Source organism: Molothrus aeneus, chromosome 2, assembly GCF_037042795.1.
Source record: "Molothrus aeneus isolate 106 chromosome 2, BPBGC_Maene_1.0, whole genome shotgun sequence".
NCBI classification, from domain to species: Eukaryota; Metazoa; Chordata; class Aves; order Passeriformes; family Icteridae; genus Molothrus; species Molothrus aeneus.
Genome location: NC_089647.1, coordinates 33,382,980 through 33,398,205, shown reverse-complemented (window position 1 = coordinate 33,398,205; position 15,226 = coordinate 33,382,980). Strand labels below are relative to the sequence as shown.

General features: G+C 38.4%; 1 protein-coding gene across 10 annotated transcripts in view; it reads right to left on the bottom strand.

Annotated features, from left to right (window-relative positions):
* DLG2 (discs large MAGUK scaffold protein 2) overlaps positions 1-15,226 on the bottom strand; it is a 988,724-nt gene that overhangs the window by 722,624 nt on the left and 250,874 nt on the right. Inside the window, exon 1 of one of the 10 annotated variants that reach the window (XM_066572333.1) lies at positions 4,868-5,095. The exons of the other annotated variants lie outside the window; for them this stretch is intronic. Within the exon in view, the coding sequence (XP_066428430.1) occupies positions 4,868-4,987 (120 nt within the window). The 5' untranslated portion in view covers positions 4,988-5,095. Of the gene's footprint in view, positions 1-4,867; positions 5,096-15,226 lie in introns of those variants that run through there. 10 annotated transcript variants of the gene reach the window in all.

The window sequence follows — 15,226 nt, the reverse complement described above, 5'->3', positions numbered from 1 at the left end:
GAGGTCTTTCTTATTTTACAGCCTGGGCAAATATTTTATAAGCAGATGAAAAGATATATTACAGAAATGCAACTAGATATTCACAGCCTATACAGTTTTACCCTTCTTATTATCCTCAAACCTCTCAGGGTGGAAATTCCACAGCAGCTTTGTTTGATTTCTAGTACTAACCCACACTTTGCCTTGGTGTCCTTAGGTAGCAGACAAACTGCACTTTGACCTGCCACTTGTAGTTTTGTCTCTGCAGTTATGAGCAAAGTAAGTCAGACTGTCAGACATAATCAGAACTACAAAAAAGGAGTAAACTCAAATAAAAATTGCTCATGAATCAATTCTTAATTACATTAGGAAAAGTGAGAAACCAATCTTTCCTTCGTGCTCCTTTTAAAATGCTACATCAAAGCCATTCCTGTGGCTTTTGAACTGTTCCTCACTTCATCGAGAAGTGCTAGATGATGGTGCATGATTGAACATTTAAAGGAGGAAAATATGCATAAAAAACCAAGGAATATGTTTGGAAGCCTGTGAGAGCTTGAAGTCCTTTTTCACTTCATCCACCCTTTGCAAAGAACACCATAAGAGCACAGCAGGACATATTTTGGCAATGCTGGTCCAACTCTGAAAGATCCATAAGCTCTTTTCCTTTGGAAGACCAAAACAACTCTTGGTACAGGTGGCAATATATGGGATATATACAACTTAATTATGTTATTATACCATTAATACAGATGGGCAGAGAGGAGGAATTACAGCTGTGTGTAAAAATGCATACAGAAGTCAGAAGTTCAGTTGTCATTTGTGACGTCTAATAGCTTTGGGCAGTGAAACATTTTGCTACTTGTTATTATGATTCCTCTGCCTTTACTGTTAATCCTTAACTTAGGTTGCAATTGGAAGCTTCTAGGTTAAAATAATTATTTCTATTTTTGCAATGCATGTGAAAAAAGAGGATGAACACAGAAAGGTAAAGCGATTAAAGGATTCCAGGTCCCAACACTCTCCATGGGCCCATGCTCCATTCCTACCCCAACATGATGGTCCTCTCCATCATCTGAGATCCTCAAAATTTACAAAGCATAGGTCAACATTTCAGTCACAAATCACATCATGGTAGCTGTTTGACACAGGCAAAGTCTTTTAGCTGCATAGTTTTAGATAACACAGGTAGCCTACAGTTAGCAGCCATAACCAAAAAAAGCTCTTAGTTAACCCAGCGTTCAGGCAGGAGCTCTGTTTTGTGAGGTGCCAAGCATGCCTATTAACATGAAGACAGCCTTAAACTCCTGCTGAAGTAACTCTGAACCTCCTGGGAAGCCTTTGGCACTTCAAAAGAGTCTGGTTCTGAATTCACAACATTCTTTACATGAAGCTCTGATGACCCCAGAGCCAGTGGTGACTGCTGCTGAGAAGATGTTTCAAGGTGAGAGCGCCCAACACTCACATCTAGTTCTGTACTAAAGTACAAATGGAAGACTTCAGCTCTGCTACCCAAATTCCCAGAAGCACCAGCTGTGCCTCCAGTAAGACCCTCAAACTGTCAGCCAGAAATAGCAGCCCAGATTCACAGAAAAATCTGTCAGAACTACATAGAGAGTTCATCAAGGCCAGGGGAAGGCAAAACTCCTACAAACTTTTAGGAACAGACAGACACAATCCATAAAAGTTTTTAAAGCTTAGGTAAGACTATGGAGCCTAAATATTTGCAGTATTAGCCATAGTTTTACAAGAAATATTGCTGATACTGAGGGAATTTAAAATTTGCCTGAACCAAGAACAGAAAGGTTTCAATGGCAGCCTCTAAAAATCTCTTGCATATGAATAAAGTATTTTCAATACACAGTGGACACAATTAAAACAACAAACACTTGACACAAGGCAGCCCCCTGCCATAGTTAGCCCAAGATTTACTCATGCTGAAAATACAGATTTAACTACTGCATATAGCAAGAGTTCACTTTTTCAGGCACACTGCACATTTCCACAAGAACACTTCTGATTTGGGAGGAGCCACTTTTAGATTTTAATTCCCTGACTTCTCTGCTCATTTTTGGTTTCTTCCACTGAGGTACAAAATTGTGCATACATGAGAGAGCAAGGAAGAGATCAGTCCAAAATGCAGAATTCTAATAACGCTGTATGTGGTAAACAGACAATAGTAAACAATAGTTATTTTTCCTATTTTTTTTTTAATAATTCAAAATGTAGGTCCAGAGAAACTCTGATAGACAAAGATATTTTGTTCATTAACTTCTCAGATGTCTTTTTGCCCATTTTACCCAAAGCTCAGGCAGGAAGAAAGAAGCATCCACATAGGCAGGTACATGTTCAAAGTCAGTACTGTTCTTTAGTCAGCTGTAAAAATAGACTTTGATTAAGAATGCATGGAGTAGATCTCGCTTTTGATAGGCCTGCACATGCAACCCTAGTTCACATGGGCAGTCTCCTACAGACTGGCAATCAAGGAGTGAGAGTCCTACCTTGAACTTGAAAAATCTGCTTTCTCTAAAGCCATAATGTACAGCTGCCATCAGAAACAGACCCAATTGCTTTCCTTTTTCATTTTCCAGGCCAAGCAAATCTATTTCCTGTTTCAGCCTGTACTTATAGTTTTATTCTATCTTATGACTTAAAGACTAAAATATTTGAGCACCACTAGGATTTTTCCACCCATAAAGGGGGAAAATGTAAAATGCAAAACAGATGTGTTTTATAATGTTTTTAATTTATTTTGGCCACCCATAGAGCTGTGGGTTCTGTTAGTGCCAACCAAGTTAAAAGCAACAAAGTTCTTCATAAACACTATATAACATATTGTACAATGACCAGGCTCCTTTCAATGAGCTCCTATTTATTAAGCAAATTTCAATGTCAGAAAAAGAAAACAAGAATAACTGAATGCATAAGTGCTGCTGCCGTACTTGAGCAGTTCCTGGGGGGATTGGCAAAGTTTGTGCTGCTTTATTACAGTATTGTAGCCTAATGTAGAGCTTGGAAAGTAGATGATCAAAGTATACATTGAAAGCGGATGAGTTTACTGAAAGTAAAACATCTGGAGGTAACATCCTCAGAATAATATCATGTAAATAGCATATACTGTATTATAAACAATTGTTTCAGAAATACTCAACAGTTGAAGAAGTTCCAACAAATTAAAACTATCTTGTCCAAACAATTGTCAGTCTTGTACTTGTACAAACCTCTCACTTTTTCCTTCTGTCTATGAATGGAAACAAAAACATTTCAAAAGTTAAACCCATGAGACTTCTAACAGTTCCTGAGGTACTTATTGACAAGGTATCTCATGGAAATTACACTAAAAACAGTCATTGAAATTTCCCCTGTACCTATTCTTATTTAAACTGAGAAATCACATCTCAACAACAACCCCCCTTTTACAGAAGATCTTCAGTACAGTACGGCAGGCTGAGGGACAAAATGAGCAACAAAGAGTGGTTAGTCTCAAAACATTTCTATACTGACAATTTACTACATAGATCACAGGGCATATAAAACAGATAACATTTACTAACCTGACAAAAACATTATAGGAAAGCATAAGGAGAGGCTAATGTATGTATTTAAGAAGACAGAATGTCATTAAAGGTTTTAACTTGTATTTTTTGGCTTGTTATCCACAGATTTAAAGAATTCCTCCACAGAAGTGGTTCATAATTGCAGAAGTTAATTAAAAAGTAATAAAATGTGAAAGCTTAGCAATTTCTTACAGGAAACAACAGTACAGACTTTGAGCAAAAACATAGGAGCAGGCTCTTAGAATGCAAACTTTTAATGCAAAATACTTTTTTAATTAAATTAAAACAAATATTTTGTCCTAATAAATAAATATGAAGTTCAGTATTATCAAATCAAATGCAAATGCAGAAAACTCACTTTAATTCAGAAGCATGCTTAAAGCAGTTTGAAAGAAAAAAATCCTTTGCAATTACTTCTGCAGGTAAAACTGCTCTAACTATTATTATCCGTCATGGCCAGTGCTTTCCTTCCCAGACAGATACACTTATTCAAACTTGAAAAAGCCAGAATGCCAGAAGTGCCTCCCCAATATGTTGGCTAAGGACTGTAATTCATTTAAATTATGCAACTGGATTCCCACAGCTGGCCCACAGCTTGGCTGAGAGCTCGATTAAATGCCAGTGAACCTGTCTGCTAATATTGTCCTACTTGCAGAGAAGGTAATATATCCAGCAACTTATATTGAAGTTCTGACTCTAATTAACAGAGCAAGCAAATGTTGACATTAGTGACATCCTGCTTAATAGTTACTGTGAGACCGGTGCAGCCACCTGGCATTTTCCTGTAGCATTTTGCAGTAATAATCCTTTCTTTATTTCTTAGGACATTGCTTATAATTTGTTTTTATGCATTTTGGTTCAAGTTAGAAACAAATCGGCACAAAAAGCAACCCGGATAGCAGCAGCAACACTCCCGGCTTTCAGACAAGTAATCAACAAGAAAGCATGCAAGCAGCATTCCTGGGAGGATGCATGGGGGACCCGACTATAGGAATTCTTATCCTGTATAAAGCTATGTAGCCTTGCACAAACAGCCTTTGGCATCTTGTCTCTGGCCTACCTGAACAGTAGCAAAACATGTTTATCAGACCATAAAAAGCCCAGAACCTGAACTGCAAGCAGTCAAAAACTGAAGGTCGCTAAACTGCAAAATTCAAACATGCTTCTATGCTTTAGCCACACAGACAACGATAAAACAAAGCCTCCACAACCACCTGTAATAATATGCCTATTCAGCCAGCAATTCCAAAGTACTCAGCAACACAAGGTAGACATTTTCTGCAGCTGGTTTTACATGTACATTCCTGCCAAATTGTTGTCTCGTCCCCTCTTACCTTCACATTAGTCCGGAGTGCACAGTAACATGCAAAAAACATTGCAGTAAACAAGGAGCATATGGACCAGTATTCAGCGTCTCTGCTCTGCACAAACGGTACACACACGATCCCGAGCATGTGCTACTAAGGAGCATCCGTTCCCTCTGTCAGTTTGAAAATGCATTGATCTCTGTTTTTCTGACTACAAAAAGACATGTCTTGAAGGCACTGAGTGAAAGCTACATATCTCTTCAGCAACTATATATAGAAATATGCCCAGTAATTTCAATTAGCAGAGAATTCAGCATCTGAAACTTGGACCTCAGTTGCTTTTTCTTCCAGCATTTTAAATTCAGGGGGGAAAAAGGAGGGGGAACTCAGCCAGGGGGGAAAGGTGAGGAATTAAAACATACGCAGTGAGTTACTTATATTTCCCCCTGGCTTTGATGTTCTCCTATTCAGTATTTTACAAATGTTATACACAGAAAAATGAGGAAAGGTTTCTCTTCCAAGTCTCAAATTTACTGTAGATTCTGCACTGCTTCTGTCTGCTCTTGTTAAAGATGCAGCATCCCTTTTAACAAAGACAACGTCATCAATCATGACAGATTCAACATGTTCTACTTACAAATACAGTCTCTGATTAAGGACAATGGCTGGCTGGCTTATTAACGTTTCCTCAAATGCAAGTTCAGTTCCCTGTGCTAATCTATTTTTAAATAAAAAGTCCCACCTACTCCTTCCCTCTCATTTAATAAAAATGCAGCGGACTAGCTCTAAATATCCTGAACTGCATTGTGCTCCCAGCTCAGGCACTGGACATTGCTTTCGAACTGTTCCCTTGCTTGCTTCGGATTAGAAACACAAAGAAAAATTAAAATGAAAGCAGAAAAATCCTGGAAGAAGTCTGTGCCCTCACATTTGTAACTACATATTCTGAATTCAAAATGCTCCAATGTCTTCCAGAACGAGGGAACTCAGAACCTAGCCAGAAGGCAAAGCTTTAATTCACAAGCACAAAAATAAAATCAAACCACTTCTCTCACTCCTGTCAACCGCTGGGATGCTGCGAATTAACTGATTGTTTACTGGGCTGCAGGGACACAAAGTCAAAGACTCAACTCTGTTTACAGCACCGGAAACCACTGCTATCAGTACTGAATTATGAAGTAATCTCCGGGAATAAAACCAGAAGAGAGGCTTTTTTTTTTTCCCCCACTGCAGCAGATACTGTGGGAGGCAAAGAGTGAAAGAGGCTTTACTACCTCCTCCTCTATCAGCACAGAGCAATTTGCGTAGGATAAGCTTAACTTAATAGAAATATCTGCAGTGACTTTTATATTTCTTTACATGTTTTATGTAAACCCCCTTGGAAATCTTCAGAAACACTGAAGTCCTAACCAAATCAGTGGGTATCTTTCTGTGTGCAATGGGGTGAACAAGCTTAAACAGAAGGGTGTGCATTTAAAGAAGAATAAGGGGGAGGGGAAAAGACAGCAAGGTTTTTTCCAACATCTTCCTAAAGACAAGCTCTCAGAAACTGTCGTCAACTCCAAGAGAACAGCTATTTTTAGCTTGTCATTGTTTGTGCCTTTTTTTAGGAACTAAAAAGGCAGTCGTGTTTAAAGCTAGATATTGCTCTGTAACGTAGCCCAAGACAGCTACTTAATTTGATCCCCAGCTCCATCTGTCATACAAATTAAGTAATTAGCAATCACAGCCTTCTTTGGCACAAACAATGACTTCCACAACAAAAGAGATGAACCCTGGTTTTAAATCTAATTCTGAGATTTTTGTTAGTAATGAAACTGAGGTCTAGATGTCATAGTTCAAAAAGCTGGCATACCCTAAACTTATGGTGGTTCAGACTTTGGCTACAGCAATATCCATCAAATAAGCTAAAACATAATAATGTGGTGCTCAGCAAAAGCATGGGAGAATTAATTGACACATTTTTTGTCATTCTTCAGGTGAATAGAAAGTTAAAGGAATCATGGTTTATTTTGCAGTACAGTACACTAAAAATTAAAATTAAGTACCTTAGGAATTGAAAAAAAAATCATAGATCTTGGGGAATTCTGATCCACAGAGCAATGCAATTCAAAAAGCAGAGATGAAAAGATGCACAGTCCTGAGAAGTGAGGCAAGGTTCAGGCAAGTATATAGCTGCATATGAAAATCAAATTCAAGCTTTCTTTCTGCTAAAGGAATTGCACAAGCTTTCAGTCAGCAGTCTTTGAAAAAAACTTCCTTTTTCTCAGTCCTAAAGAATTTAATGGTTTTGGGTTTAGGCAAACAAACCCAACATGGGGAACATCTCACTAAAAGAAAGCAAGGCTGCATAATGATACAATTTCTAAGCGACTACCCGGACATAAAACTTCATACACATTTAAGAAAAAAAAGAAGTAACGCAGTCCCAAAGTCTTCACTCAGAAAAAACTCCCATGACTCCTGAGCATCTAAGAGGAAAAATTACCTAGAAAATTACAGACTGACCCTCATAATACTGAGAGGGGAAAAAAGAGATCCTCATGCATATGGTAGTTGCCTCCTGTAATAACTGTGGGGCACGTGAGAATTTGCCAGACAATTGAGACCTCTGTAGCAGCCAACAAAGTTTTACTTTGCTAGCAGACTAACCCAAAACATTTCTCAGGGGATACTTCAGGTAATCTACACAAGCAGATCCCTGCAGGGCTTTTTCACCTCTGCCAAGACTTTTCTTATCACAGCACCCTAATTGTTAAAGAAAACATTGTCATCAAGGACATACAGTGTTTTATGATGACTTAACAGCTACTCAAAAGCATCACATGTCACTGATATTTACAGTTAAAGATACAGAGTCATTAAAAATGAGTGTGGAAAAAGCTCTGGCTGAGTCATCCAGACATGCCAAAAACACCAGCATATTTGAGGCACTCAGGGCCTCTTTAAACAGGTGACAATAGGGAAAAACCCTAGAGATGAAAGAAGTTATTCCATTAAAAAGAAAAAAAAAGGTTAAGAATAAAGCCAGTAGAGAGACAGTAGTCCAAGGGAGCCATACCACAGACCCTCTTGAAAAAGACACACAACTGGTGACCTGAGTATTCTTAGCTAACAGAAACTGAAGCCACTATCGTGAGCTGTGAAATTCCATTGTTACTCTTTGCTCCCGTGCCTTCAGAAGGGCAGAAGGGAGCGCTTGGAAGGAAACCCTGGTTGTCTGCAGAGGTTCAAAGAAAGCAGAGGGAACATGCTGCCTTGGAAGACTTTGATCTCAGGAGGGCCTGAGGCCACTCTGCTTCAGAGCAGGGAGGAGGGCACAGCCCTTTGCAGCATCCATCACTGCCCAGAAGAAGAGCTCAGGAGCTAGTAGCAGTAATAGTAGCAGTACCAGTAGCGGGAATGCCGTGTGGCTGTTGTGTCCTGAAATTGTGCTCAAGGACCACCACAGTGCCATGGCACTATACTAGCACAGAGCTGAGAGAGCCACAGAATCTCAGGCTGTGAGTTGTTTTAAGGGATCTTAAAGATCATCTAGATCCAACTCCCTACCAGGGCAGGGATGCCACCCACTATACCAGGTTGCCCAGAACCCCATCTCACCTAGCCATGAACAGTGCCAAGGATAGAGCATCCATCACTTCTCTAGGGTAACACTGGAACCATACTGTGAAATAACATTTTTCATCCTCAGATACCTAAGCATTTTCAAGTTTGGGTTGTTTGTTTTGTCTAGGCATGATGGAAAAGGTGGTATTTTAAAAGAGAGTACCAACAAAAAATAGACTAAAAATGCAGTAAAGAAACCAACACTCTCCAGGATTTGCTTTATGACAGTGCAATGCCACTTAAGTGTGTCCCACTTGACTTAAGCAGCACATTTGTGGGTAAATATTTTAAGTTGGTCTTAAAAAATGCAATGAGGCCGATTTTGTGATCACCCTGGATGACCACAAAGAAAGCAAATATTAGCTATGAAATAAAGATAAAATTAGAGGGGGGAAAGGTCTAAAGAAGAGGGTGCATTGCTTCCTGAGTGGACAGAGGGAAAAATGACACTCCTGTCCTCCAAAAGATGGAAGAGTGGATGTCTGCAGGAAATTGGGCATAATGGTGGAGGTTTGCAAGGCTATTTGTAGGCCATGCAATGCTTATGAGTATCAACACTGACAATCTGCGTCACTGGTTTTGAGTAGCCAGGGGTGTAATTCTCCTTCTTTTCACAGGAGGTACTGGCTTGTGCAGACGTGGCACTCTGGCTACAGTCATGCTCCATCACTTCCTGTCCTTGCACACTCCAGTGATACAATCTATATAGCACCCTAGTCCTGCGTTGCCTAAATAACTCTGATTTCAGCACAGGAGCTCTAAATTGAAATGATTTTACTCTTTCCTCCATTTCTATGTCATATAAAAATGTTATTTTCCACATCTGCAAGAAGTTCCTTACAATGATATCCACACTGAGGGGTGGGATACTGAAGGAATTGTTGATATGGACTGCAGGTCAAAGGTGCTGTAGGGCCTACAGTTTCCAGATAGAAACAGTGGATGGAATCTGTGGGGCAATCTGGAAACATCTGCAGAAAGAAGAATGTGGAGCAAAGCCCCAGTTGGAAAGTCTTTCTTAGGCTGTCCGCTGCAGCAAAGCCTAGTAAAACATAACAGATAGAGGAACTACATCAGCAGATTGAACTCAGAATATCTTAAAGTTTTCATAAAGAGAAAGAAAAAGGCTGAACAGATTATTTACAAACTCTCATCTCCAGTACTGTAAACAGCTCTCTGATATCCTGGCATTCTGATGCATAAGTTGCTGTGTCAAAAATTCTTCCTCACTTCCAGACCAGCAAACACCAAAGACCTTGCCCAGGGCTGATTTAAGTTAAGCCACAGTTTTCCCTGTAAACTTTCTGTTCCCTTTTTCCTGCACAATCTTCTTAATACATTTGACTGGTTTTTTAGCATTTAATACTTTTCTTCCGAAAGCCCCAGATCATTACTTTCTGTTTTATGTGATTGCACTGAGGAAGGTTTTGAACACATATATATAATTTACTTACAAAATAATTCCTTCCAATATTAAAATTTATACATATTTCATAAACCAGGCTTTGTAGTTCGTATTTTGTAATTTCAGTCATAAAGCCATTTATGATAAGCAAATTTAAAGAATAAATAAATAAAGGTCAAATGATAAATAAATAATTAGTTAAGAATGGCCTCATCCTGTGAGTCTGTTCTATGACTGTAAATTTGTCAGGACAGGTTTCCTCATTGTTCCTGATGACCCTAAAACAAAATAATGAGAAAAAAGGAACAGAGATTCAGAAAGAAAGAATTGGATTAAGCTTCATCTTGAGTTACTCATAGCCTCATTTTTCCAATCCTGTACCCGTAATCCATGGATCAAGTTTATTTTACACCTCATCCTATACAGCTGATTGAGATGACATAACCCCTTTAATGCTTCAATTGAGACAGCCAGGCTGTAAAGGCTTTTTCAACTCTGAGAATCCCCAGTTGAGTTTCCTGGATTTCACTCAAATTGATTACTAACGTGTCTCCACAATATGTGTTTCATTTTGTGACTGTGAGAGAAAACGTGACTTTCTCCTTGACCTGAATTCCCATGATAACTCCTCCAAAAAGGCATTTCCATTCACAGTCATATTAAAGGCCATGGCAATCTGGAACCTTAGGAGATTATCTAGGCTGTTTTTCTTGCTGCAGAAAGATTAACCACACACAGTGTTCTTGGCAAATGGTTGTCCAGCTTCAAAGTCTCTCATGAACAGAATGCAACTATTGCTTCAGTTGGTCCTTTATTCTTAATCTGGAAATCACAGAAACACAGAAACATAGAATTGCTAAGATTGGAAAAGACCTCTAAAATAATCAAGTCCAACCATCAACATAGCACCACCACCATGTCCACCACTAAACCGTGGTCTTAGAGTGCCACATCCACCATATTTTGTACACTTCAAGGGATAGTGATTCCACCACTTTCCTGCTAAACCTCTTCCAATGCTTGAAAACCCTTTCAATGAAGAAATTCTCCCTATTATCCAAGCTAAAACTCCCATGGTACCGCTCAAGGCCTTTTCCTTTCGTCCTGTCACTTGTTACCAGGAAGAAGAGACTGACCCCACCGCACTACAACTGCCTTTCAGCTAGCTGAAGAGAGAGATAAGGTCCCTTCTCAGCCTCCTTTTCTCCAGACTAAACACCACCAACTCAACACAAGACAAAAAGCTTAAAATATTAGAAGCCTTTAGATGATTAGAAGCCTATGCTTGTTTTGTGCACAAAAAAATAATTTACCATGATTGTTTGAAAAACTTGGGGAAAAATGAAACTTGGGGAAAATGATACCTATGTTGTTATGATTTCCATCACTCCCCAATTATGACTTAATATTTTACTTTTATAATTTTTGAACTATAATTTATGAACTAAGCTTATTCATTTAAGCATAAAATCCACATTTCCATGGTAACAGCATGAATGAAGAAGGAATGAACTTCCAAAGTTCAACTGCATTTATTACAGTACTTAAAAATAAACCTCCAGCAATTTCACTGAGGAAATTGCTGTGGATTTTTTTGTAAGGAAAAAAAAATTAAAATTAAATCTCTCAATGTTAACTTGTATAACAACAACTGGATGTTGAATCGTACTTGATAAAGACCTGTGTGTGCCAAAGCATTTAGTATTTTATTCTTTGTACTGTGACTTTAGTTGAGGAAATTTTTTAAAGGGAACCTATAGTTAGATTAAGAAATATGATAAATTTTGTAGTACTGGAAACAAGCCAAGTCTTCATGAAAATACATGTGTAGGGTTTTTTTCGGGTTTTTTGTTTTTTTTTTTTTTTTAATGTAGACAGTGTTTTCATTAAAGAAGCAAAGTGTTTGAATTTACACTACAGAATACATGGATGGATATTCATTGGCCATGGTCTAACTGCTCTAACTATTCCTCTTCATTCCACTGATAACAGTTATTATCTTAATATATTAACAAACTTCAACTATAAATCTTTTCAGTAAGATAACCGCCTTGTTTAAAAAATATGTTTCAATTTAGCTGGTTCTTGAAAAGTAATTTCAAGCCTGCATAACATTTGAAAGCAAAGGATAATTAATAAGGGAAACTATTTACAAGGCAATTAGTGTAATTTTATGCGTTTTACTGATTTTAAGTGATGAATCAAGATGTTTCCAGAAGCCTTATGCGTTAAAAGCAAACTATTAGGCTCACTAAAGAATAAGTTAGAACAGGTCTAATTTCTCTAATAATGTGCTAAATATGGCAATTTTTTTTCTTTAAAAAAAAAGAAAATATTCCAAATAAGTATATTATAAACATGAAGGAGCAAAAAACCTTTTTGAGCAACCTGTCTCTGTGAAAACCAGTAAAATGGTGATGAATGTTACATCTGTATGTCCTCTGGAACCTGTAACTCTCAACATATAAGGACACCTTGCAAGCTACATACTTTTTCTTCTGGTACTATCCAAACTGTAAATACATTAAAAACATACTAGCAGCAAAAATAAACTCAGCACAAACCCTTCCCATGACTGATTGGGACTTTTCCTGTAGAGTTTCACCAATTATTTAATTCCTTACTTCAGCTCCTCTTTTACCCATCAAGTCAAAATATTTTCAGCTGTACGTACAGATGTTCGTGGGAGCCAGTGAGATGAATCCCATGGTCCTGAGAAAACTGGCAGGTGTGGTTGATAGGCCACTCTGCATCATATTTGAAAAGTCACAGCACTGTAAGTACACAGTGACTGGAAAAAGGGAAATATCACACCAATTTTCAAAATGAATAAAAAGGAGAACCATAGGAAGTAGCAGCCAGTCAGCCTCACCTCTCTGTTTGGTAAGATAATGGAAGAGATCCTCTTGGGAGCTATGTCAAGGCATATGAATGGCAGGAAGGTGATTCCAGACAGTCAACACAGCTTCAGAACGCATAAATCACCCCTAAATTATCTGTTGGCCTTCTACAATGAAGTGATAGAGTGACTGTCCTGCTGGATAAGGAAAGGGAAACTGATATAATTTATCTTGACTTCAGCAAGGTCTTTGACAGGGTCCTACACACATCTTTGTCTCTAAATTAGAGAGATATGATTTGATGGATGGTCTGTTTGATGGATAAGGAATCTGCTGGATGTCCAGTTGCAGTCAATGGCTCAGTGTTCAAGTCAGATCATTACCAAGTGGTATTCTGCAGGAGCCCATGCTGGCACCAGCACAGGTCAGTATCTTTATTAATGACCTAACCAGTGTGAAAATGAAAATCTGCACATGACATCAACCTGAGTGGTACAATGGATATGCTAGAGGGAAGGGATGCCATAAAATAGGACATTGACAGGCTTGAGGAATTTTCCAATGGAAATCTCATGAAGCTCATCAAGGCCAAGTACAAGATGGTACACCTAGGTCGGGGCAATCACCAGTATTAGGGATTAATAAATTGAGAGAAGCCCAGCAGAGAAGGACATGGGAACACTGGTGGATAAATAAATTAACATGAGCCACAATGTGCACCTCCAGCCCAGAGAGCCAACCCTATTCTGAGCTGCATCAGAAGAAGCATGACCAGCAAGCAGACTGAGGGATGTGATTTGTCCCCACCTACACTGCTCTCCTGAGACCCCACCCAGAGCGCTGCATCCAGCTCTGGGGCCCAACATTAGAAGGATGAGGACCTAATGAAGTGTGTCCAGAGGAGGCTATGAAGATACTTGGAGGGCTGGAGGACCTCTCCTATGAAAAACAGCTGAGAGAGTTGGGGTTCTTCAGCAAGGAGAAGAAAAAGTTCTAGGAAGACCTTACTGAAGACTCTCAGTACATAAATGGGGCCTATAGGAAAGCTGCAGAGGGGATTGAGAATTTCACATGGTGCTCCTGAAAACTGCTGTTGAGAAGACAAATCTCAGCAGTTAGATCTCATTTCTTTTGTGACTGTAATTAATGGCATCATGATAAAGAAGTTTTGTGGGTTTTTTTTATTTTTGATGCTGTAAGGATGCTCCACATGTACAGACCGAACAATTATTGTCATGTTTTCCTTTTCTAGGTCCAAGGGAATCTCTCAAATGTTGTGGTCAAAGTATGGTTATTTCTTTCTGGAAATGATTCTTTTTAGCCACTACAGTTGTGGAGAATTTGGCACACAAACACATAATTTTTAAATGTCCTTAAGAGACACAAAAATATTTTCAACAAATTTACATCTGAATAGAAACTTTTTATACTGCTAGTATCTACGTACTTCTATTATTTCACAGCAGCTAAAGAACTCTTTTTTGCCAATATTATTTAAGGAGTTCTATTATTTCCAAGTAGTTAGAAGTCTCCTTTTAAAATACCATGCTTTGCACATTTCTTCTAAGCACGTCCTCTTCTCACTTCAATACTCCCTTGAGTCACATGCAGTGGAAATCAGATAAACTCAGAGAATGTCTTCAGTGAAATATCTTGTAAAATGTAAATTACTGCTATAATCTGATGATATTTCACAAGGAAGCTGACTTTAGCACTGCTTCCTCTGTAACTATTTATAAAAGCTAAAAATCTCTTCCAATCTTTCTGGCTGTGGGGCTGTCTATAAACATTTTCTTTATACTTCTATATGCAAAATTAGTCCCAGTGTAGTACACAGGGTCAGTATCTCTTGCATGGAGGACAAGACTGAATGAGACATGCATGCTGACAGCAGAATACCAATTCACTAGAGCCATATTTATCCAAGAGGAACATTCTCTATTCTCTTAATACTTTATTTAAACAGTTTTAGGAATTGCAGCCCTCTTGACCCAAAGAAGCATGTCCCATTTCACACAATAACTAAAAATATCGTCAAATCTCTTAGGAAAACAAAGCCAGAGTCTCCTGTCAATCATAATACAAGTAACCTTTTTCATTTCAACAGGGTCATAAATATCTACAGGCCTATAAAATATGAGAATCTGGCACAAAGAATAAATAAAATCAGACATAAGTATGATATATGCTGAATGAAAGTCTGCATCTACTAAAGCCAACACTAAAACCAACCTTCTTATTAACTTCAAGGAATTTCACTGATGTTCTTTAAGGTATAAAATACATTTAATGCACACGCCACAACACTGAGTTTGTGTGTAAACCTCAGTTATAAAGAATTGATGCTCCCTTTTCCTCTTTTGACAGATTATCAGTTCTACCATAGCTGTTCTACAAAAGCACAGTAATAAAGTCTGAAAGTATCTTTTTCTGTCCCCTTTTCATCACCACACTCAAACTGGAATTCACATATTGAAATATGCTTTAGGAAGTGTTTGTGAATACTTGTTTAGCCACAATGACTGGAACATT